The sequence below is a fragment of the Ranitomeya variabilis genome, chromosome 2 (assembly GCF_051348905.1).
Source record: "Ranitomeya variabilis isolate aRanVar5 chromosome 2, aRanVar5.hap1, whole genome shotgun sequence".
Lineage (NCBI taxonomy): Eukaryota > Metazoa > Chordata > Amphibia > Anura > Dendrobatidae > Ranitomeya > Ranitomeya variabilis.
Window position 1 is genome coordinate 150,415,852 of NC_135233.1, and position 24,100 is coordinate 150,439,951.

Below are 24,100 nucleotides of genomic sequence, written 5' to 3' on the forward strand. Positions count from 1 at the left end.
GAAAAGCCGCGGAGACACCATCACGTGTTTCTCAACGCAAGCAATGAATAGCCAGGTCTTTCACCGGGAAGGAACAACCACGGGAAGGGCAGCATCCAATAAAGGAAAACCACCTATGCCAAAACATGGTATCCATCCACAGACAGCTGTTTTGGGGTATTTGCCCCTCATCAGTGTGGAGTAGGAAACTGGCTATTAGGAGCAGTGCCTAGTGAAAAGGCTATAAACGTAAGGATGAATGACCTCGTGGAGATCAAAACATCCAACACCGCGGAGACACCATCACGTGTTTCTCAACGCAGTGATCCAGAACACTGCCCCCATCCCTTATGGGAAATATGAATTGCATATAGAAAAGCCGCGGAGACACCATCACGTGTTTCTCAACGCAAGCAATGAATAGCCAGGTCTTTCACCGGGAAGGAACAACCACGGGAAGGGCAGCATCCAATAAAGGAAAATCACCTATGCCAAAACATGGTATCCATCCACAGACAGCTGTTTTGGGGTATTTGCCCCTCATCAGTGTGGAGTAGGAAACTGGCTATTAGGAGCAGTGCCTAGTGAAAAGGCTATAAACGTAAGGATGAATGACCTCGTGGAGATCAAAGCATCCAACACCGCGGAGACACCATCACGTGTTTCTCAACGCAGTGATCCAGAACACTGCCCCATCCCATATGGGAAATATGCAAATGCATGTAGAAAAGCCGCGGAGACACCATCACGTGTTTCTCAATGCAAGAATGCAATCCTTTATTGGATGATGCCTTTCCCGTGGTTGTTTCTTCCCGGTGAAAGACCTGGCTATTCATTGCTTGCATTGAGAAACACGTGATGGTGTCTCCGCAGCTTTTCTACATGCATTTGCATATTTCCCATAAGGGATGGGGCAGTGTTCTGGATCACTGCTTGGTGTCACGCACAGTGTGGGAAAGACTAAATGCAACATGAAGGGATGAGGGGAGAGAGCCCAACACTAATAAAGAGGGGAGTCTAAAGTCTAAAGTCGCCCTGTCTGTCCCAAACATCCCTATATAGGTTCTGCACTATCGCCGAGCAAGAACCTATTCCCTGCCTGACCCTGGCAATGAGCCCTGCTTAGGGAATGACAGGGTGTGCACTCGTCAATCCCCACTACAGCTAAAGACAGATGGGATAGACAAATGAGGGGAACACTTATCTTGAGTAGACTCAGAGAGATAACACAGATGTCCTCCAACAGCATCAAAGAAGAAGATAGCCAACTGCTATAGCTCCAAGCCTTAACAGAGGGGAATATAAATGTCACCGGCGACTCCCAGAAGCAGACAGGAAGTCTATAAACACCCAGGTCCAGGTGTGTCAATTAGAGCTGGGGGGAGGTTGCCACTGGGTCCAAGAGTCAGAAGGATTAGGAAGGCGTCTGCAAAGCCGAACATACAGGCCTTCTGCAGCCAACTGCTATGACAGGTGACTTATTTCACGTGAATAGCTCAGTTGGGTTTCCCATTGAAGTACCGTGTTTGGGGGATTCTAAAACCCTGAAGTAGTGAACAACGGAGAGTACTTTATTAAGGTGAACCCAGCCTAAATCGTAGATAATTTTCATTGCCAGAAAAAGACATGTTTAGCCAGACATTTCACTTGCAGTGGATGTTAATGGGAAGTGTAAAATTAGATTTAAAGAGAAGGGTAAAAGTACATGTTTACAATCCACACCTATGATAACCATATTCCCTATTAGTCTACATGAGACACTCTCATCTCTATGAGTCACCCCTCTAAATATCTTGGAAAAACCCTTTTCATGCCTTCTTGGCTTGCATAAATCTCTAATCAAATCAGAAGGCCAAATGCTGGACTTGCTGTATCAAGTTGTGTTTATGGGACATGTACTCTACCTCTGACGAAATCTGTTTTTCATTGCCGTAATGAAGTTTATATATGTATTCATATCAGTAGATAATGTTACTTAATGGCTAGTAGGCAAAGCACAAGCGCAGTGAAGTAAGCTAGACATAATTTGAGTTGTCCTGGCAACTCTATTAAAGTCTTCAATCTCTGGAGGGACACAGAAGCTGATGAACAATTGATGGTGGATGCACAAGAACTAGTTAAAATAAACAAACAAAATGTACCGTCTAAAATGAAAAGAACAGTACAATCAGTTCTGAGTTGACTTGAGTAGGGAACAGATATAGCATAATAAGAGACATGGAAGATTAATCTTCTCTGTATGGTTACTTGAATCATTTCTTGAAGTTACTTCATATGTGAGGCAATAAACTATTTTTGGTGATTAAGCTAGGCTGACTGATTCTATAGATCATTTTTTTTTTATATAAAGCAATAACCTTTAGTAAAAAAGATAAAAAAGCAAAAGTAATATAAATAACTAACATACTATTTACTGTGATACTGATTATATGTATATACAGTTTGTGTGTGAATTTTCAGTATGTATATACAGTATATATTCATAATCATTATTATTAATATACACTCACCGGCCACTTTGTTAGGTACACCTGTCCAACTTCTTGTTAACACTTAATTTCTAATCAGCCAATCACATGGCGGCAACTCAGTGCATTTAGGCATGTAGACATGGTCAAGACAATCTCCTGCAGTTCAAACCGAGCATCAGTATGGGGAAGAAAGGTGATTTGAGTGCCTTTGAACGTGGCATGGTTGTTGGTGCCAGAAGGGCTGGTCTGAGTATTTCAGAAACTGCTGATCTACTGGGATTTTCACGCACAACCATCTCTAGGGTTTACAGAGAATGGTCCGAAAAAGAAAAAAAATCCAGTGAGCGGCAGTTCTGTGGGCGGAAATGCCTTGTTGATGCCAGAGGTCAGAGGAGAATGGGCAGACTGGTTCGAGCTGATAGAAAGGCAACAGTGACTCAAATCGCCACCCGTTACAACGAAGGTAGGCCTAAGAGCATCTCTGAACGCACAGTGCATCGAACTTTGAGGCAGATGGGCTACAGCAGCAAAAGACCACACCGGGTACCACTCCTTTCAGCTAAGAACAGGAAACTGAGGCTACAATTTGTACAAGCTCATCGAAATTGGACAGTAGAAGATTGGAGAAACGTTGCTTGGTCTGATGAGTCTCGATTTCTGCTGCGACATTCGGATGGTAGGGTCAGAATTTGGCGTAAACAACATGAAAGCATGGATCCATCCTGCCTTGTATGGAGCATCTTTGGGATGTGCAGCCGACAAATCTGCGGAAACTGTGTGATGCCATCATGTCAATATGGACCAAAATCTCTGAGGAATGCTTCCAGCACCTTGTTGAATCTATGCCACGAAGAATTGAGGCAGTTCTGAAGGCAAAAGGGGGTCCAACCCGTTACTAGCATGGTGTACCTAATAAAGTGGCCGGTGAGTGTATATATACAGTATATATTTAGATTATTTATTATTTCTATGTTTCTACTCAAGGTTAATGCTACCTTGCTATTGGAATAGTTTATTGTCTTTCAATTTTGTTCATCTAACATGTATTTACTGTATATTATGATAAATGTTTAGTATAATGTTATATGATAATGTACAATTTTTGGTACTATGTCTTTATATAATATAAAGAATATTGTTTAGGACTATAATTATTTATTATCCATATAGTGCCAACATATTTAACAGCACTGTACTGAGGTTATCCCCAATAACATCAGTCCTTATCCCCAAAGGGCTCAAAATCTACATTTTAGGAAACTAATGCACCTTTTAGCATGTTTTTGGAGTTTGAGAGTAAACCAGGGTACCAATAGAAATGCTAAATTTTGTTCTTGGTTGGATGCGAACCCAGGAGCTATTTATACTAAGGGTTTGGTAAGACAAAGGTATATGGAATATGGAAGGAATTACACATTATTCCACTGGAACTTACATTGGACTTCCCATTTCACCAACAGGGCCTGGTATCATAGCTCCCTTAGGGGATTTGATCCAGTAAACTGTTGCTGCATGCTTGGTTCCTTCGTCTGCTGAAGTACTGTCCATTCCTCCCTGTCCAAATGCAGATGGTTTCTATTGTCTGCTTTCCTTTCTTGGTTTGCTCTTCTCCAGGTATTTTTCATTTTCCCATTTTTGGTTTGCACTATCAAATTCTGCGTGGGATTTTATATGTTCACCAGTCACTGCACTTCCTTGCTGGATATAACTCTTGGTGGGTGTGTGTCCAGGAGTTCGAGCTCTTCAGCAAATGGCTTTATCTTACTTGATAAACTTCAGTTTTATTTTTCAAGTGAGTCTGTTTGCTTTTCCTCCCAGCACCTTTTCTTTTTACCATTGTTAGGTTTCTGGGAGTTTTAGGTTGAACAATTAAAAAATGTTCACTCCAGTTGCCTACTCCTGGCCTACTGGATATTGATCAGGTGCGCACTAAAGAAATAACATCAGACAGACACACAGTCAGATGTAAACTCTCCTTGATCAATCTATGGCTCAGTTCCAAGGACTTTTTAGTCAGAACACAGGTTAATATAACCCCTGTAAGGGGGGGCTTGGTTAGCTCTAAAATGGGAGTGCTCATATGTATTCCATTGGTTAGTGGATTGGGCATAGAGCAAGTCTGTGGGTGGATCCATGAGGTCATCAGGGTGTCCATAGTTCCTTAGTCAGTGCTGCAATGAACGCAGGTCCTTGGCTACTCTCAATTACCTTATCAGTCTCTTAACAGTCACTCTGGCAGTCATGTTTCTTACTGGATAGGCTTCGGGCCATCCTGAGAACATTACAGCCACTACCAGTACATTCTCGTACTTCCCTACTTTTGGCATTTGAATGTGATCAATATGAATCCTCTGAAAGGGATAGAGTGGTTTAGCCAAATGGTTCTGTGTAACTTTCTGAGGCAGTACTGGATTGCATTTTGCACACACAAGGTAGGAATTGCAATGTTTTTGGGTGACAGTAGAGATCCCAGGTGCCATGTAAGTCTTCCAAATCAGGTCATTCATCTGATTCTTGCCTCTGTGGGTGATACTGTGTGCCCATTCTGTCACCGAGGGGTACAGATTACGGGGTAGACAGACCTCTTTGTTTATCCTCTAGACTCCATCTTCATCCTTTTTAGCTCCTCTTTCTTGCCATGACTTTTCATCATCTGGTGTCTTGTCTTGATGTAGATGGATAAACCTCATAAGAGAGCTTTGAGAACCTTCTTCAGTGTCTTATGACACATACATCGCTGCTTTCCTTTTCCCAAATGGATCCTGTTATGACATGGTGGTTAAGGAGCAACATGGGACAAGCTCTGAGGAGGTGGTATCTGTACTGACCGCAGTTCCTGATCCTAACACCAACACTAGAAGTAGCCGTGGGATGTTCCTGTCACTCCCTAGACACCTCGTCACAGCCTGAGAACTAACTACCCCTAAAGCTGGAAACAGAAAGCTATCTTGCCTCAGAGAATGTCCCCAAAGGAAAGATAGCCCCCCACAAATATTGACTGTGAGAGGAGAGGGAAATGACATACACAGAATGAAAACAGGATTTAGCAAAGGAGGCCAAAACTACCTAGATAGACAAAGCAGGAAAGGATACTGTGCGGTCAGTATTAAAAGCTAAAAAATCCACGCAGAGTTTACAAAAATAATCTCCACACCGACTCACGGTGTGGAGGGGCAAATCTGCTTCCCCAGAACTTCCAGCAAAGCTGAATATATCATACTGACAAGCTGGACAAGAAAAAACATAAAATGAGCTGAACGATTAAGTCCACAGCAAGTGGACAACCAAAATAACAAGCAATGACTTATCTTTGCTGAAGCAGGCTATCAGAGAAATCCAAGGAGAGATCTGAATCCAACCAAGAAACATTGACAGCTGGCACTGGCTGAAGACTAGAGCCAGGCTAAATAGCAGAGCCAGGAGAGATGATCAGAGGAAGCAGCTGCTAATGCTAAACCCAAGGAGCAGCAGTTCCACTCAAAACCACCGGAGGGAGCCCAAGGGCAGAATTCACAAAAGTGCCATTTACAACCACTGGAGGGAGCCCAAGAACGGAATTCACAACAGGATCCGCAGCATAAGTTTTTGCTGTTTTGTCAGCAAAGAAGTTCCCCCTTGCTTCTGGAGAATCCAATCTTCCTTGAGCTTTGATCTTGATCACTGCAACCTCCGAAGGTAGATCTAGAGCGGCCACAAGTTCTTGTATGGTAGCAGCATGTTTTACAGGAGTTCCACTGGACATTAGGTATCCTCTGGCTGCCCAGATACTGCCGAAGTCATGAGCCACTGCGAAAGCATATCTTGAATCTGTGTAGATGTTGACCAGCTTCTCCGTCGCTTCCTGACAAGCCAGTGTCAAAGCCTTAAGTTCCGCTTCTTGTGCAGACATGTGCGGTGGTAGGGATCCGGCTGAGATGACCTGGTCATGTGTAACCATGGCATATCCCATATGGAACCTTCCTGTTTCATCTGCAAATCTGGAACCATCAGTGAAGAACGTCAGGTCAGCATGTGGGAATGGGTATTCAGACATGTTTTTCTTGGAGGCTACTTCTTCCTGCATTTGTTCAAGACAGTCATGATCCTCCTCTGAGTGTGTAGAGGCATCTTCACTGAGAGCATCAGCATCATCATCCACATCCCCCCTGGAAAGATGAAGCAGTTTGTACAGGTTGAGGATGGTGCAGCGGACAAGAGTGACATTATCCGGAATCAAGAGGGAACATTGGAGTTTCATATGACGCTGTTGCGACAGGTGTTTAGGTTGAGTCTGGCCTAGAATAGCTTTTATGTTGTGTGGAGCCATTAAAAGAACCGAATGTCTTAAGATGATATCAGAATTTGGGATTCCAAGAGCTGAAATCAGACTGTATGGCCTGTTTAAGAGCTTAGAAAGCTTCCACGGATTAGGGACATAGTGGAAACGCTGACGTCTTGAGGTCATCATACAATGGTTGCATCAGCTTGGAAGCATCTGGAATCCATTGACGTCAATATGTGATAAGTCCTAAAAAAGCTTGTAACTGCTTAGGTCCTTTTGGTAGAGGAACGGTCTTAATAGCAAGTTTCCTTTCATCCGTTAGGTGTTTCAATTTTGGAGAGAGACAGTGGCCTAAAAACACGACTTTAGACTGACACCACTGGACTTTGTTGAGGGACACCTTACAGTTTTGTTGTGCAAGATGAAGAAGACTGAGACTTGACTCGTCAGCGGTCGCCTGATTAGGACAGCATAGTAGGAGATCATCCACATATTGAAGGAGGACAACTTGATGGTTAATCTCTCTCCACGGCTGTAGACAAGTGGTAAGGGCCTGAGAGAAATGACTTAGTGAGTTCTGTGCTCCTTGTGGTAAGACCGTCCAGGTATATTGTGATCCTCTGTAAGTGAAAGCAAACAGGTACCAATCTTCTGGATGCAGTGGTATGCTGAAGAAAGCATTGGCCAGGTCTATGACAGTGAAACGTTCTGCATCTGATGGTATTTCCAACAGCAATGTATGTGGATTGGGCACAATGGGACTTTCTAGTACAGTTGCTGCGTTAACAGCCCGGACATCTTGAACCATACAATACTTTGGGTCGTCTCCTTTTAATGTCCTCTTCTTTACTGGAAACAAAGGTGTGTTACAGGGAGAGTTACATTTGACTAGTGCCCCGTTCTCCAAGAGAGTCTTGATTTGAGTGGCCAAAGACTCTTCCTGGACAGATTTGAGTGGTTATTGGGGCACCCTAGGAAGCTGAGCTCCAGGTTTAACAATGACCCATACCGGAGGCACAGCAAGACGTCCAATATCTTCAGGGCCAGTAGACCATAGAGTAGATGGAACTTCTGACATCACTTCTGGCGGAACACTTCATCCATCATCATAAGCAGAGGTGCAGCTTGAAGTTGACACTCTTCGCTCGGATCGGGCTGGTCAGTGATGGTGATGGTGAGACCATCTGATGAATAGGCAATGGTTGCTCTCAGCTTTTGGAGAAGGTCTGCTCCCAGAAGGTTGGTAGGACAAGTGGGGGACACCACTAGACGCATAAACACATCTTCGTATGGTCCAACCTGTATCTTACGGGTGAGCTTGTTAGGAGTAGGCTTGCCATCCACTCCCACACATGTCACAGCTTCAGAGGATATCAGATCGGGAAAAGGCAGGTCCTGTAATCTGATAACACTTCTGGCTGTAACTGTATCCACAAGAAACGGTAAGGGTTTGCCTTGAACGTTGATAGTTAGTTTGGCTATAGGACCAGACATAGAAGCCAAAGTAGTGGACACGGGCTTGCCCTTGTCCTATCGGGTACTTAGATCCATCAGATATGTCTAAACAGAATAAATACAAAAATGTGAATTTACACCAACACCAATGCACTAAAATACAGAGGCACCCGGGGGAGGTGCCTGTCCCTATGTATAACCTATTTCACCCTACCTGGCAGTGGAGGTTGGCACCCTGACCATGTATCTATTCTTAGTATGTGGATATTGTAGGATACGGTGGTAATTGTTATCATCAAGTGGTTATACTTTGAATACATGTATTTATGCCACTAAGCCAATATAATTGTTTTTTTGTCTGATATTATTTGTATATTATATCCATATTTGTGTTGACAACACGGTTCAGATTTATATCTTCGGGTTACACAGGTAGTCAACTCAAACTAATGTATAGTGGGAACTATATATAGTACAGAATATATCAGGTTTAGTTTATCTCCATTATTTATCTTGGATATGTGTGTGCCGATTATATATGGGGATTATATGCCATCAGCAGGTTTAAGATAAGATAAGATAACTCTTTCATTGTCTTCTGCTCTGTTTCTTCTATCTATAGACGTACAGCAAACAATAGGCTTTCAATTCAAATGGTATCCGCTTGAACTATTAGGGATCTTGCAGCCAGTAATTAGGTATCCATACAAGAAGATATCAACCTAATAACTTATATTTAGTTGAGCCATTAGACAAGTTATATCTATTTTCATTATATTAAAGAGCTTATAATTGAAAGACAAACAGCGTAACTCAATATCTCCTTAACTATCCTTTCACCCTTAAGGGTACTGTCACACAGTGCAATTTTGATCGCTATGACGGTACGATTCGTGACGTTCTAGCGATATCGTTACGATATCGCAGTGTCTGACACGCAGCAGCGATCAGGGACCCTGATGAGAATCGTACGTCATAGCAGATCGTTTGGAACTTTCTTTCGTCGCTTGATCACCCGCTGACATCGCTGGATCGTTGTGTGTGACAGCGATCCAGCGATGTGTTCGCTTGTAAACAGGGTAAACATCGGGTAACTAAGCGCAGGGCCGCGCTTAGTAACCCGATGTTTACCCTGGTTACCAGCGTAAACATAAAAAAAACAAACAGTACATACTTACATTCCGGTGTCTGTCCTCCGGCGTCTCAGGTTCTCTGCACTGTGAGCGCCTGCCGGCCGGAAAGCGAGCACAGCGGTGACGTCTGACGTCACCGCTGTGCTTTCCGGCTATGGCGCTTACACAGTGGAGAGAAGCACCGTGATTGCAACGTGTGACCGCAGTCTACGACGCTGGAGCGATAACCATATGATCGCTGCGACGTCACGGATCGTGCCGTCATAGCGATCAAAATTGCACTGTGTGACAGTACCCTTAGGCATCTTTTCCACTCCCCTGCCATTGTTGGGACCAATTAGGGCAGACAGGGAGAGCCGCCGACGAGCAGGGGCGCCAAAGCGCAGGTCATAGGGTGCCATCCTCTGCTGCCAGGTAGGGTAAGATAGGTTATACATAGGGACAGGCACCTCCCCCGGGTGCCTCTGTATTTTAGTGCATTGGTGTTGGTGTTAATTCACATTTTTGTATTTATTCTGTTTTAGACATATTTAATAAAAATTGAAGTTTTATACTTACACATTAGAGTCTAGCGGTGATTACAATAAAATAATCTCTAATTAGCTATCTCTATACTGTGAAATTTACTTAGATCCATCAGAGCTGCGGTGTGATTGACATCTGGATGCATCTGAGTTGGGGTGGTCGTTCGTAGTATTGGTCATTGTAACGAGGATAGTTGAATCTGAGATTATCCTCGTTGTGATTCCCGAATCTGCGTCTTGGAAAAGGGGCCCTACAATCCCATTTTCGGTGACCTGGGTTGCCACAATTGAAGCAGACATCTTTGCTACGAGGTGATAGAAGTGTCTGGTTTTGATATTGCACATCAGTCCATAGAATAAGGGTCTTTTTGTTCGAGGTTATCGATTTCTCAGGGAGAGTTTTTTCGAATCCCTTAGCTATTGTTAAAACATCCTTAGGATCCAATGTAGCATATTCAGGTCTGATTGCTTGAAATTGCTTCCTCAGGGCTTACCGAAGGCCTTCAACACAGGAGGAGACGAGCAGTGCCGTTTAACTTTTATTTGGTTACTGAAGCCAAGGTTATTAAACATTTGAGCTAGGCGAGCATGATATCTCCCCACCGATTCCCCTGGTTCCTGCGTGACATCCTTGAAAGATGTTGACTGATCAGCCAACTTATCTGATGCCCATGTCTTAAGTTGTTGGCAGAACAAAATACCAGAGTCCCATGTGGTGTCAGTGGCATCATTGAACGCGATCTTCATAACAGGCCAATATGCATCGCCCGCTTTGAGATTTGCCAGAGAAATGAGATCTTGCCACGTGGCTGAGTAATTCCTTTGGATTTGAAGCATGCTTCTGTAGAAAGGCATCGGCTGTTGTCATCCACAAAATGGCTACCACCAGCATTAACACATTTGCCGTCCACAAAATGGCTGCTGACAGAATTACATTTGCCATCCACAAAATGGCTGCTGCCAGCATTAACACATTTGCCATCCACAAAATGGCTGCCATCAGAATTAACAAATTTGCCATCCACAAAATGGCTGCTGCCAGAATGAACACATTTGCCATCCACAAAATGGCTGCTGCCAGCATTATATTTGCCATCCACAAAATGGCTGCTGCCAGCATTAACACATTTGCCATCCACAAAATGGCTGCTGCCAGCATTATATTTGCCATCCACAAAATGGCTGCTGCCAGCATTAACACATTTGCCATCCACAAAATGGTTGCTGCCAGCATTATATTTGCCATCCACAAAATGGCTGCTGACAGCATTAACACAATTGCCATCCACAAAATGGCTGCTGCCAGCATTAACACATTTGCCATCCACAAAATGGCTGCTGCCAGCATTAACACATTTGCCATCCACAAAATGGCTGCTGCCAGCATTATATTTGCCATCCACAAAATGGCTGCTGCCAGCATTAACACATTTGCCATCCACAAAATGGCTGCTGCCAGCATTAACACATTTGCCATCCACAAAATGGCTACCGCCAGAATTAGCACATTTGCCATCCACAAAATGGCTGCTGCCAGCATTAACACATTTGCCTTCCACAAAATGGCTGCTGCCAGCATTAACACATTTGCCATCCACAAAATGGCTGCCGCCAGAATTAGCATATTTGCCATCCCGAAAATGGCTGCTGCCAGAATTAACACAATTGCCATCTTCAAAATGGCTGCTGCCAGCATTAACACATTTGCCATCCACAAAATGGCTGCTGCCAGCATTAACACATTTGCCTTCCACAAAATGGCTGCTGCCAGAATTAGCATATTTGCCATCCCCAAAATGGCTGCTGCCAGAATTAACACATTTGCCATCTTCAAAATGGCTGCTGCCAGCATTAATACATTTGCCATCCACAAAATGGCTGCTGCCAGCATTAACACATTTGCCATCCACAAAATGGCTGCCACCAGAATTAGCACATTTGCCATCCACAAAATGGCTGCTGCCAGCATAAACACATTTGCCATCCACAAAATGGCTGCTGCCAGCATTAACACAATTGCCATCCACAAAATGGCTGCTGCCAGTATTAACACATTTGCCATCCACAAAATGGCTGCCACCAGAATTAGCACATTTGCGATCCACAAAATGGCTGCTGCCAGAATTAACACATTTGTCATCCACAAAATGGCTACCACCAGCATTAACACATTTTCCATCTTCAAAATGGCTGCTGCCAGCATTAACACATTTGCCATCCACAAAATGGCTGCTGCCAGAATAAACACATTTGCCATCCACAAAATGGCTGCTGCCAGCATTATATTTGCCATCCACAAAATGGCTGCTGCCAGAGTTAGCACATGGCTCTGAGCCACCATTATACGGTGGTGGCCGCTCACAGGATATATTTTTGTAATACACATAACTAAAAACTCTACCCTTTTTATTCCTTTCCTCTTCTACCCAATTTTCTCTATACAGACTTTCAGAGACTCCCATGCCCTAGCTTTATTTTTTTTTTCAAGACAATCTTCCACTCCAGGGGCTGTAACCTCCCCTTTCTGGCATTCCACACAACTTCATAAGCTTTTTACATTGTTTAACATGACTCTTCCCTTCACGAGTTGCCACTAATGTACATGGGTCTAACTTGCCATCTGAATTTGGCTTAGTGCCAATACGGCAGAACTGCATTAATTTCTCCATCTTTCTATAGATATATATATATATATATCTCAAGATAACAAACACCAAACAATAAGATGGGGGAGATGACTCAAACCTGAGATTCTAAAGAGAACTGAGTTCGCAGCATACACTTCCTATTCCTTCTTGTCACGTGGTCCCTGTCTGACTTCCGTGTCCCGTACTTTACAAACCAATTATTCCCTACTTAATCAAATTATTCCTAAATTACCAGGCCCCGTGCTGAGTCAATTCACTCCAAGTCACAAGTCAAAACTAAATTTATTAGGCTCAAACTGAGTCATCTCACTCCAAGTTAACGGGCCGCTACACAATTTATTAGGCGCCGAACTGCGTCATCTCACTCCAAGTTAACGGGCCCCTACTAGGCCGAGTCAATTCACTCCAGGTCCTAGTCTCTCCTATACAGAACTGAAAATCATATCACAGGCAACAACTGTGTACTGTACCACAGACAATAATTTTTTTTTTTAAACACTGAAAAATCCACCTGCTCTCCTCACTACCAGTCATCTCCCCTCTTCACAACACGTAACAGGCAGTATGCAACTAAAACATGTGACGGTTCTTGCAATTAAATGACCAGCAGCGGAGAGACCCTTCTGCTGTCTTACAGATACCGTGAAAACTGGACACGGTCAGGCAATCTGCACAAGATTCCCCGAATGACACAGGTAAAGACTACAGATTATAAAAATCAGCAGACTTACCATGTTCTGATAAGGTGATCAGTCTCCAGGTTCGGGGTATTCAGCGCGTCTTGCTGTTCCACTCGCCGGTCCTCAGGGTTCAGGGCTCTTCCTCTGCTGGCCCCATGTTGGGCGCCAAATATGTTAGGTTGAACAATTAAAAAATGTTCACTCCAGTTGCCTACTCCTGGCCTAATGGATATTGATCAGGTGCGCACTAAAGAAATAACATCAGACAGACACACAGTCAGATGTAAACTCTCCTTGAACAATCTATGGCTCAGCTCCAAGGGCTTTTTAGTCAGAACACAGGTTAATATAACCCCTGTAAGGGGGGCTTGGTTAGCTCTAAAATGGGAGTGCTCGTATGTATTCCATTGGTTAATGAATTGGGCATAGAGCAAGTCTGGATGGATCCATGAGGTCATCAGGGTGGGTTGGCCCATGAGGTCATCAAGGTGGGCGTCACTGTGGGTGGATCCATGAGGTCATCAGGGTGGGCGTCATCTTGGATACCAGCACATGGTGTGCTGAAATAGGAAATGGCAGCCATCTTTAGTGTCCCACTTTGATCTGAGAAAGCTTATGTAAGGTTAAACAATACACGTTATGGGTTGCTTCTCTCAATCTCTTATGTCTTGAGGTTAATTAAACATTTGATCTTATGGCTCTCCTCAACAGGAGCACATGTAAAATGAAGCTTTTACATTGAACATTCAGTCCAATCAGGCATCATATTACAGTGCAGGAGGAGTTGCAGTAGATTGAGATATATTTATGTAGGGAAAATTCATTATAAGGCCTGTTTCACACATCCTACATTCATGGTCTGAGCATGGACTGTGATGTATGTACTGGATATGGGTCTCCTGACCTGAACTCAACAGTCTCATAGGCAAAAGATGCTGTTGGCTGTTGAGATTGGGTCAGGAAACCTACATCTGGTCTGAATATCCCAGCCTATACTCAACCATGATTGTCAGTCATGTAAAACTGGCCTTGATTGTAATTTTTTTCATATAAATCATTGATTGTTCTGGACTTTTCAGCAAAGTGGGTTGTCCTGATCAGTGATTTACAGCTATCTCTGTATGCACACTCGCATAAGGAAAGATGACAATCACTATGTAGAACCAACTTGTTGATGGAAAATCCCCAAATAAATAGAGATATAACTGAATAAACACAGGTTATGTTGAATCTTTTACCAATCAGTCTACTCAGCTCCTTGTGTTCTATAAGAGAATAAGACTGCATGTTTAATGTGACAGGTTTTCTTTAATAGCAGAAAATATACAGCAGAAGTATTGTATTCTTGATTTACAAACATTTTTATTGACTAACAATGTGTTATAGTACAGGCTATTGTTATGTCAGCCATAAGATGGAGTAAATGTGTCTAGTTTACTTTAAATCATGCCAGATGGAGTACCATTCACAATTTTGTCAAATTTTTGACTCTTTGTTTCATTGCAGCCATTTAGTTAATTCATTAAAGTTCTTTTTTTCTCATTAATGTACAATCAGCACCCCATCTTGACTGAAAAAAAACAGAAATGTAGTAATTTTTGCAAATTTATTAAAAAAGAAAAACTGAAATACCATAAGTATTTTCTCAGTATTGAGTAGATGCACCCTTTTGAGCTAGTAGAGTCAAGAGTCTTCTTGGGAATGATGCAACAAGTTTTTCACACTTGGATTTGGGGAATGGTCACAGAATTGTTCTGAAGCCACTCCTTTCTAATTTTAGCTGTGCTTAGGGTCATTGTCTTGTTGGAAGGTGAACCTTTGACCAAGTCTGAGGTCCAGAGCACTCTGGAAGAGGTTTTCATCCAGGATATCTCTGTACTTGGCCACATTCATGTTTCCTTCAATGACAACCGGTCATCCTGTCCCAGCAGCTGAAAAACACCCCCATAGCATGATGCTGCCACCACCATGTTTCACTGTTGGGATTGTAATGGGCAGGTGATGAGCAGTGCCTGGTTTTCTCCACACATACCGCTTAGAATTATCACCAAAAAGGTCTATCTTTGTCTCATCAATAAGAGTATCTTATTTCTCATAGTCTGGGAGTCCTTTATGTGTTTTTAGCAAACTCTATGTTGGCTTTCATATGTCTTGCACTGAAGAGAGGCTTCCATTGGGCCACTCTGCCATAAGGGTATAAGGCTTGGAAGACTCTAGAGGGTGAACCCACTGGACCGCAACAGCGAACCTCCCCAGGGCGAGGGAACCTGGTAGACCACCCCCTATACAGGGAGCATTAGGAGCAGGCAGAAGAGCGACTACTGCTACGGCAGCTGGTACCCGAAGCAAGGGAACAGAAATGACCACAGATGGAAAGGAGAAAAGAACAGGAGGATTGGTAGATGGAGATGCAGGAAAAGATGGAAAGGACTGTAAAGCAGGCTGATACCGAAAAACACGGAAGCAGAGAGAAGGTAGAAGACAAACCGGAATACACGGTGGAGATACTGGAACCAGGATGAGGAAATGACAAGCAGCAGACTGGCACAACAGGAACACAAGTACACAGGAGAAAAGGAGGTGGGAGATGACCAGAACTAAAAAAAAAAAGAAAAAAGAAGGGCACAAGAAATATCACAAGGTACAATGGAGAGACCGACGGAAGACATGAAGGCCAGAGTCACTTGCTAAAGACAAATGATAATTAGGTACCGCCAGATGGAAGAGGCGGCCTGATAAGCAGAGCGGCAGCGTACCTTCCGGGTCAGAGTCCTCAAGAAGAATAGAGCGGAGTGGAAGGAGCGGCTGAAATCATAGAGAGCAGTGCGTGCGCTGTGGAACCCAGTGCGCACGCGCCCCCGACAAGAAGCAGAAGCCGGCCGTGCGAGCAGGAGAGAAGACACCGAAGAAGGAGCAGGATCGCGCCGGACCACCGAGGAGCAGTAAGTATAAGAGAACACCCGGGAAGGCGGCGGTGGCGGCGTAACAAAGGGCCTGTCTGGTGAAGGGCTGCAGTGATAGCTGACGCTGCAGTGATAGCTGACTTTGTGGAACTTTCTCCCATCTCCCTAATGCATCTCTGAAGCTCAGCCATAGTGCTCTTGGGGTTCTTCTTTACCTCTCTCACCAAAGCTCTTCTCCCACAATTGCTTAGTTTGGCTGAACGGCCAGGTCTAGGAACATTTCTGGTGGTCCCAAACTTCTTCCATTTAAGAATTATGGAGGCCAGTGTGCTCTTAGGAACCTTGAGTACTGCCGAAATTCTTTTGTAACCTTGGCCAGATCTGTTCCTTGCCACAATTGTGTCTCTGAGCTCCTTGGCCAGTTCCTTTGACCTCATGATTCTCATTTGGTCTGACATGCACATTTTTCTTTTTTATTAAATTTGGAAAAATTTCTACATTTCTGTCTTTTTTCAGACAAGATGGGGTGCAGAGTGTACATTAATGTGAACAAAATTAACTTGTTTGAATTTACCAAATGGTTGCAATGGAACAAAGAGTGAAAAATTTTAAAGGGGTATGAATACTTTCCATACCCACTGCATACTCAATGACTAGTTGGTAATTTTACCACCCGGTAGGAGAAGAAATCTTAGGGGGTTTTGCTGGGCCACCCAGCAGAGGAGGCGGCTACTCCTCCAGCAAGAGGACACTGAGGAGCGTGTTCTCAAGCGATGACATCATCATCTCCTCCGCTGTCAGTGCTGATTACCGTGTGGGAGCGGCACTGCCTGACAATAGAGGCAGCCAGTGCTGAAGGAAGATTAGGTGAGTCTGTAACACGTACCTTAGATGCTATTAATAGATGTTCAAAAATGTACCTGTGTGACTGAAAGGTTTTAGAACAGTATACCGGTGTGTACTTGCAAATTTTACAAAAAATAATACACTAAAATGTGTTTCTGCTTTTTCAGCTGGTAGACTTTCGAGAAGTGGTATCACGTATGCTGGGACTAAACATCAACTCCTTGGCATTACCAGATTATGAAATAATCAAAAGGCTTGAAGGACTTCTCCATACCCACCATCACCATGTAGTATCCTGTGCATAAAGAACTAATGGGCATACAATATAAATTTAATGATTTGGAAGTAGTGTTCCTACCATATTTTTGTTGTACCTATTTTATTGTATGTTAAATGATTTTTATATACTGTATCTGCATATGTGTATTCTCTATATTATGAGGCAGATTAAATATCCAAAGTGCTACTAGGAAATGTTATTAAATTCTAAGCAGTGCTATATTTCTTGCAGTTCATTATCAAGTCTTTATTTGCAAGGATGTGACTTGAACAAGCTTATACCAAAGAACTACGTAGCATAATCCAGAACTGTGACATATGTATAACCTTGTAAAATACATACTTGTAACCACCATTGAAATGTACTCTGATTCTATCCAGTTAATTAAAAGAAGAATTCTCCTTATTTAAAGACTCTTAGAAATGCAGTGTTTGAGACCAGCAGATTAGAATATTAGCTCTCCATGTAAGGCCTGGTTCATATGGGTGCATTTCACAGTCTGTAAAGGGATCGCAATACTCACACTGACCATGGGTCTCCTGACCTGAATTTACAGCTGGAAAAACACATATTAGGCTATAACTTTGGGTCTGGGCACTGCAGTCTGTATACGAAACCCCATTTGAACCCTGTGTAACGCAGAGTATGACCAGTTTCTGAACAGCTCCTGGACATCTGTTCTGCATGTACAGTATGCAGCTGTTTGTTCATAGAGCACCAGACTCTGCCACTGATTTTTATACAGTTGTGTAGAAACTATCCTTTTTGATATGGTTGATGCATTTGTGTACAATTTATGTATTGATTAATCTTTTCAAAGGCAGACGGGCTGGTCAGGCGAGCTTACAGCAGATGCCGAGGTTGGTCCATAGCAACCATAGGGACAATCAGGTCTTGCTACCATACATGGAGAACAACGTATAAAAATCATTATTAGTGGTATCCCGGGCTGCATGGGGCATGGAAAAGATCATTAGGGTACAAGCCACATAACATGCTGGCAGCAGATTCCTTTTAAAGGGATTCTGTCAGCACAGAATGACTGTTCCAATGAAGTCCTGCCACTCGGTGCTTCATGGCCAATCATTTATATATACCTTCCCATCTGCTTGTTTTCCATCAAACTCCACCTTACTCTTTGATTGACAGCTCTGGCTTCATAGAGCTAAACAAGGGTGGAGATAGATGGAAACAAAGCAGGTGGTAAGGTGTGTATATACCATGGAGCACCAAGCACCTGTACTTGGTTTGAACAGTCATTCGGTGCTGACTGCGAGTCCCTTTAAGAATAAATTTGACTATTAGTACTTAGATGTGCAAGACAAATATAACGTAATCCTATTCTAATTTTATATAGCAAGCGGTTTCCCTGTAATAATTGTTTTTGTTTTTAGTTTCTATAAGGATGAAAAGAGCTTCTCTACAAAGTTATGCCTCATTTAAGATATTCTAATAAAATAATCAGTTTATTTTTGCAATAAAATTACAGCATAACACACAATTATATTTGTGCAGTTTATTTATTGTTGTTACTATAACACATCAAGGCCGATGATCACTTGGTTCTACATTTGAGAAGGAAACTTAAAATATTTCCCTCTTACTGATGACAAGGTTTCATACAGCATTTATTATTAGCTATTGTGACCTGAGGTCTGCTTGACTTGTTTCTCTATTATGTTTCAAAGGTTTGTCATGTAAGGTGGGAGTGAAAGATAATACATGATAGAAATGCACCAACCCAATTTGTCATCAACTGATAATTGAATTCTGTAAGAGATCTCGTCCATTTGAAACTTTGATTTGGGCACATGGATTGCTGATGTATTGGCTTTTTCAGTCATTGAAGTCAATAAGAAAATCTACAGAACAGAAAATTCATAGAACGAGTGCCAATGAGACATACTGCAGTTTAGAATAAAATCCATAGGATAGCATAAAAATAAAAACATGTACAAGTGCTCTTATAGTCCTACATCTCAACTTTTGGGACAAATAATGTGGCACATACATGCATTTTTTAATGCTAAGCCACATCCCTAGTCCAGCCTCATCCTTGTTGTGCTCCCATAATGAACACTATGGGAAAAAAATCTAAAATTTTATCTTTATCCAATAAAGTAAGGTTTTGTTATTAGTGTTGGGCGAGCACCAGTGATGGATGAGCACTAAAATGCTTGGAATGCTCGGGTGCTCGACCCGAGCAATGAGCCCAATGTAAGTCTAGGGGAAACTCGAGCATTTTTACCATGCCCCCAAGGCGGTCTTTAGAGGGACTAGAAACTTGAATATTGTCAGTCTTACGCCACTTTTACAGACTCACAATAAAACATACAAAAATGAATCCAAAATGGATTTTCCTGGGAAATATGTAAAGGAACATTCTTTCAAGGGTAATCACTTGCATGTAAGGCAAAGTAAATAACGAAAACCAAAAATACTCCTCCACACCTTGGGCTATGTTCAAACGTAGCGTTTTTGATGCGTTTTTGAACTTTAACATTTCTTTCCACCAAGACAAATGCATTCACTGGGAAATGTCATTTCAACATTTTACAATCTTAGCTGGCCATGTGGTGTGTAACACGTCATCAGACACATCCTGTTCCATTTATGAAGGAGGAACTCTGAAAGTCACAAAGCCTCAGGCCATTGCGATGGAAGGGTCTGAGAAAACTCTCCCAGAACTTTGCCAGTGTTCCCCTGTCTCTGCTGGATTGCAGTTGTGTCTCTCTTGCCTGTACTCCTTGGTTATCCAATGAACTGTGACCTCTGCTGCCAGCGTTTTCAGATGGGAATTTTTGTAATAATTCCGCAACAAGGGGCCTCTGGTACTGCCCCATTTTAGTAGAACTGTCTGTCTCTGCAATAAGAGGTAGAAAGTTCTCCTTGTAGCGTGGGTCTAGAAGTGTCACCAACCAGTAATGACTGTCACCCAAAATTTGGAGAACGCATGGGTCATGGAGTCATGGGGTCCACCCTCATCTCCTAATATGACTGTGTTGTCCAGTTTGTCTCTCCCTTCCAATATGTCTCTCCCGTCCCATGCTTCCACTCCTAATGTGTTTACTTCCATCCTGTCATGGTTAGGACATGGTTAATGTCCTGTTCTTGGCCTCTCTTTCAAAATGGGAGGGGTATTTATACTCACACCCAGCTGGGGTTCTTTGTCAGCTATACATTCTGTTTTGGTTTGTGTGCATGACTCTTGGAGTGTGTGCTCGGTCTGCAATGTGTTTACCTTGCTCTCTGTGCGTTACTCTGTTTGCTATTCCGGATTTCTGACCTCTGGCTTGGCTTCTGACAATCCCCTGTCTCTCCACTTTGGTACCTCGTGATCTCTTGGCTCTGATCTTTGCTTGTTTGGTAACTCTCTAGTGCTTATCCCTTCTCTGTTCCCCGGCATCTGGCTCTGCCCCCTGACTTCCTCCCACTCTGTCACATGTCTAAGGTCTTGTTGGTGATCAAGTTAGTACCCGGCGTTTGTCTCAGCTCGTTGCTGCTGTGTGCAGCTCTCCCTGCAGCATTAATACCTGGGAACTGTGACATTATAGCTGACCGTACAGTCTTTCTCCCTGGTGGGGGGGTGTTGGTATGCCATGGATCTGGTACCTGCTCTCACGGGACAGAATAATGAGCTCTCCCAGCTGTTTCAGAAGCTGTCCGTGGAGCAGCAAGCCCTGGTCTGCTCGCACCAACAGGTGCAGAGAGATGTGGCAGGTGCTTTACAGATGTCTGCTCCATTGCGGTCTTGGGAGGGGGCCCCTCTGATGTATCCCTAGTGGACCCCGAACCGCCGGTAAAGCTACCCGATACTTTTTCTGGGGATAAAAAATTGTTCAGGGTCTTTAAGGAGGCATGCAAGTTGTTTATTGAGCTGCATCCCCGGGCCTCTGGAAATAAAAGGCAGAGGGTGGAAGTAGTTATGTCCTTGTTAAGGGAGGCTCCACAAGCATGGGCTTTCTCTCTCCCTTCCTCTGCTCCTGAGTGCATGTCTGTGAACCTGTTCTTTGAGGCTCTGGGGGGGCACATTTATGATGAGCCTGAGAGAATACATCTGGCGGAGGATATGGTGATGACCCTGACACAGGGGAGGCACTCCATTGAATGGTTCTGCTCAGAGCTTAGGCGTGGAGCAACCAAAGTTTCTGGAAAGACGCAGCCCTGAGGGGGTTGTTCCATAATGGTCTGTCTGACCGTCTGAAGGACGCTCTGGCACTTCATCCTCCTCCTGATACCCTGGAGGATGCCATGATACAGGCGGTTTGAATGGACCGGAGACTCCGTGCTAGAGGAATAATGCAACAAGAGACTTCCTTGTACTCCAAATTGTGTGATGCTGCACCTGAATCTAAGCACATGGAGATTGGGTCTGTTTCGGTCATGGAGAAAGAGAGAATGCACCACAGAGGCAACCAACTGTGCTTTTACTATGGAGCCTCTGGACATTGGAAAATGAACTGCCCCTCCTGCCCATTCTCTGCGAAACCGTCTGAGAAACGACTGAGTCTGGGCAACAATCAAGGAGGTTGTCCAGACTCCCAGGTACATTTTTTCTTGCTTGCAAAAATTGTGCTCCAGGTGGAGTTGGAACTTGCTGGCAGTCCTGTGGTGACCACTGCCTTTGTTGAATGTGGTTCTTCCATTAATTTGATTGATGTCCAAGTTGTGACTCGTAATAAGATAGGGACAGTCAGGCTGAAAGACCCTGTTAAAATTGTGGCTGTTGATTAATCCCCTTACCCGGGATGGAATTTGTTTCAGGACTGATGTTTTTTCTCTGAAAGTGGGTTCCACTCATGTGGAAAAATTAAGTTGTTTTGTGATGAATAATCTGCCTGCAGGACTGGTACTGGGAATGCCCTGGCTGCAACGCCACAATCCTGTCATTGATTGGGTGTAGGGTGAGATTACTCAATGGGGATGTAAGGGTAATGGTTTGTGTTGTAACCTGGGACCTTTTGTTAACCCGATAAAGTCTGTATCTGTGTCGTCTATCGGCCTGGAGTGTATTCCGGAGTACCTGAAAGACTTCGAAGATGTGTTTTCTGCAAGTGAGGCTGAGGCTCTTCCACCACATCGACCCAGTGATTGTGCTATTGATTTAATCCCAGGAGCCAAATTACCCAAGGCTCGTCTATACAATTTGTCTGGGCCTGAGCGCCAAGCCATGAAAGAGTACATCACAGAGAGTCTCTGAAAGGGGCATATTCGGCCTTCTGTCTCACCCGTGGCAGCGGGGTTTTTCTTTGTGAAGAAAAAAGATGGTGGTTAGCGACCGTGCCTCAACTTTCGGGAGCTGAATAAGATTACTGTAAAAAGACATGTATCCTCTTCCTCTGATTCCTGATTTATGTAATCAACTCACTGAGGCCAAGTGGTTTTCTAAACTTGACTTATGAGGGGCTTATAACCTGATAAGGATCCGAGAGGGGGATGAATGGAAAACAGCTTTTCTGATGACCGAGGGCTTGTTTGAAAATTTGGTTATGCCCTTCGATCTCACTAACACCCCTGCTGTTTTCCAGAGTTTCATTAATGTTGGTTTTTTTGACCTGATTGGGCGCTATGTTGTCATTTACCTGGATGACATCTTGATATACTCAGAGGACAGTCAGTCACACTTACACCATCTACATACGGTTCTTGTGAGACTCAGGGAGGACCATTTATATGCTAAGCTGGAGAAGTATTCATTCTTTATGCAAGAACTCTTTTCTGGGTTTAATTGTATCAGGGGAGGGATTCTGCATGGATCCAGGGAAGGATCAGGCCATTTCTGATTGGGTGCAACCTCATGACCTGAAGGAGTTGCAACAATTTCTGGGCTTCACTAACTATTATAGGAAGTTCATTAGAGGGTTTTCGCAGGTGGTGAAACCCTTAACGGACCTCACACTCAAAGGGGCGGATGTAGAAAATTGGTCCGTGGTCGCAAGAAATTCCTTCCAGACACTGAAGAAATGTTTCACTTCAGCCCTCGTGTTGATAAAACCCGATCCGTTGAGACCTTTTATCGTGGAGGTCGACGCTTCGGAGGTGGGGGTGGGAGCAGTGTTGTTTCAGGGTCGTCCACCCTTACTAACCTTAAACCCTGTGCCTTCTCTAAAAAATTCTCTTCGGCTGAGAGAAATTATAATGTTGGCAACAGGGAATTTTTGGCAATTAAATTGGCCTTCGAAGAGTGGAGGCAATTTCTGGAGGGGGCTGTTCATCCCCTTACGGCCATCACTGATCATAAAAATTTGGCCTATATCTAGTCCGTTAAGCGAGTGACCCCCAGACAGGCTCAGTGGGCACTTTTTTTTTCTCGGTTTCATTTTACCATTACGTTCCGACCAGGGTCTAAAAATATAAAGCCGGAAGCCTTATCCCAAAGTTTTGATTCTGTGTCCCCTCCAGAACCTCCTTCCTCCATTCTTCAACCGGGAGTGGTTGTGGCAGAAGTCTAGTCTGAGTTACAGAGAGAGATTTTGGAAGCACAAGCTCCCAAGAATAAACCCCCAGGTAAATTGTTTGTACCCGAACATTTCCATCTCACACTCCTGCAAGAATTTCATGATTCTGTGTTGAGTACACACCATGGGATTGCAGCTACCCGGTGTGCAGTTGCTAGGAATTTTTGGTAGCCCTCTATGGGTACTGATCAGAAAATTTGTGAATACTTGTGGGGTGTGTGCTCAATCTATTGGCTCTCTGGTCCGGCCGGCCGGGGAAATGGTACCTTTTCCAATTCCGGATAAACTTTGGACACACCTGTCCATGGATTTTATCACTAATCTTCCTCCTTCCAGGGGCAACTCAGTAGTTTGGGTAGTTGTTATGGACTGGTGATTAAGGAGCGACATGCGACTAGCTCTGAGCAGGTGGTAACTATACTGACCGCAGTTCCTGATCTTAACACAACACTAGCAGTAGCC

General features: G+C 43.6%; 1 protein-coding gene across 2 annotated transcripts in view; it reads left to right on the forward strand.

The window, feature by feature from the left end:
* The window catches only part of CCDC170 (coiled-coil domain containing 170), a 265,520-nt gene extending 246,839 nt beyond the window's left edge, over positions 1 to 18,681 (forward strand). For both annotated transcript variants that reach the window (XM_077283084.1, XM_077283085.1), the window contains one exon: positions 17,068 to 18,681. In XM_077283084.1, coding sequence (XP_077139199.1) covers positions 17,068 to 17,205 — 138 coding nt within the window. In that variant the 3' untranslated portion in view covers positions 17,206 to 18,681. The remainder of the gene's footprint in view (positions 1 to 17,067) is intronic.
* Positions 18,682 to 24,100: the final 5,419 nt, after the last annotated feature.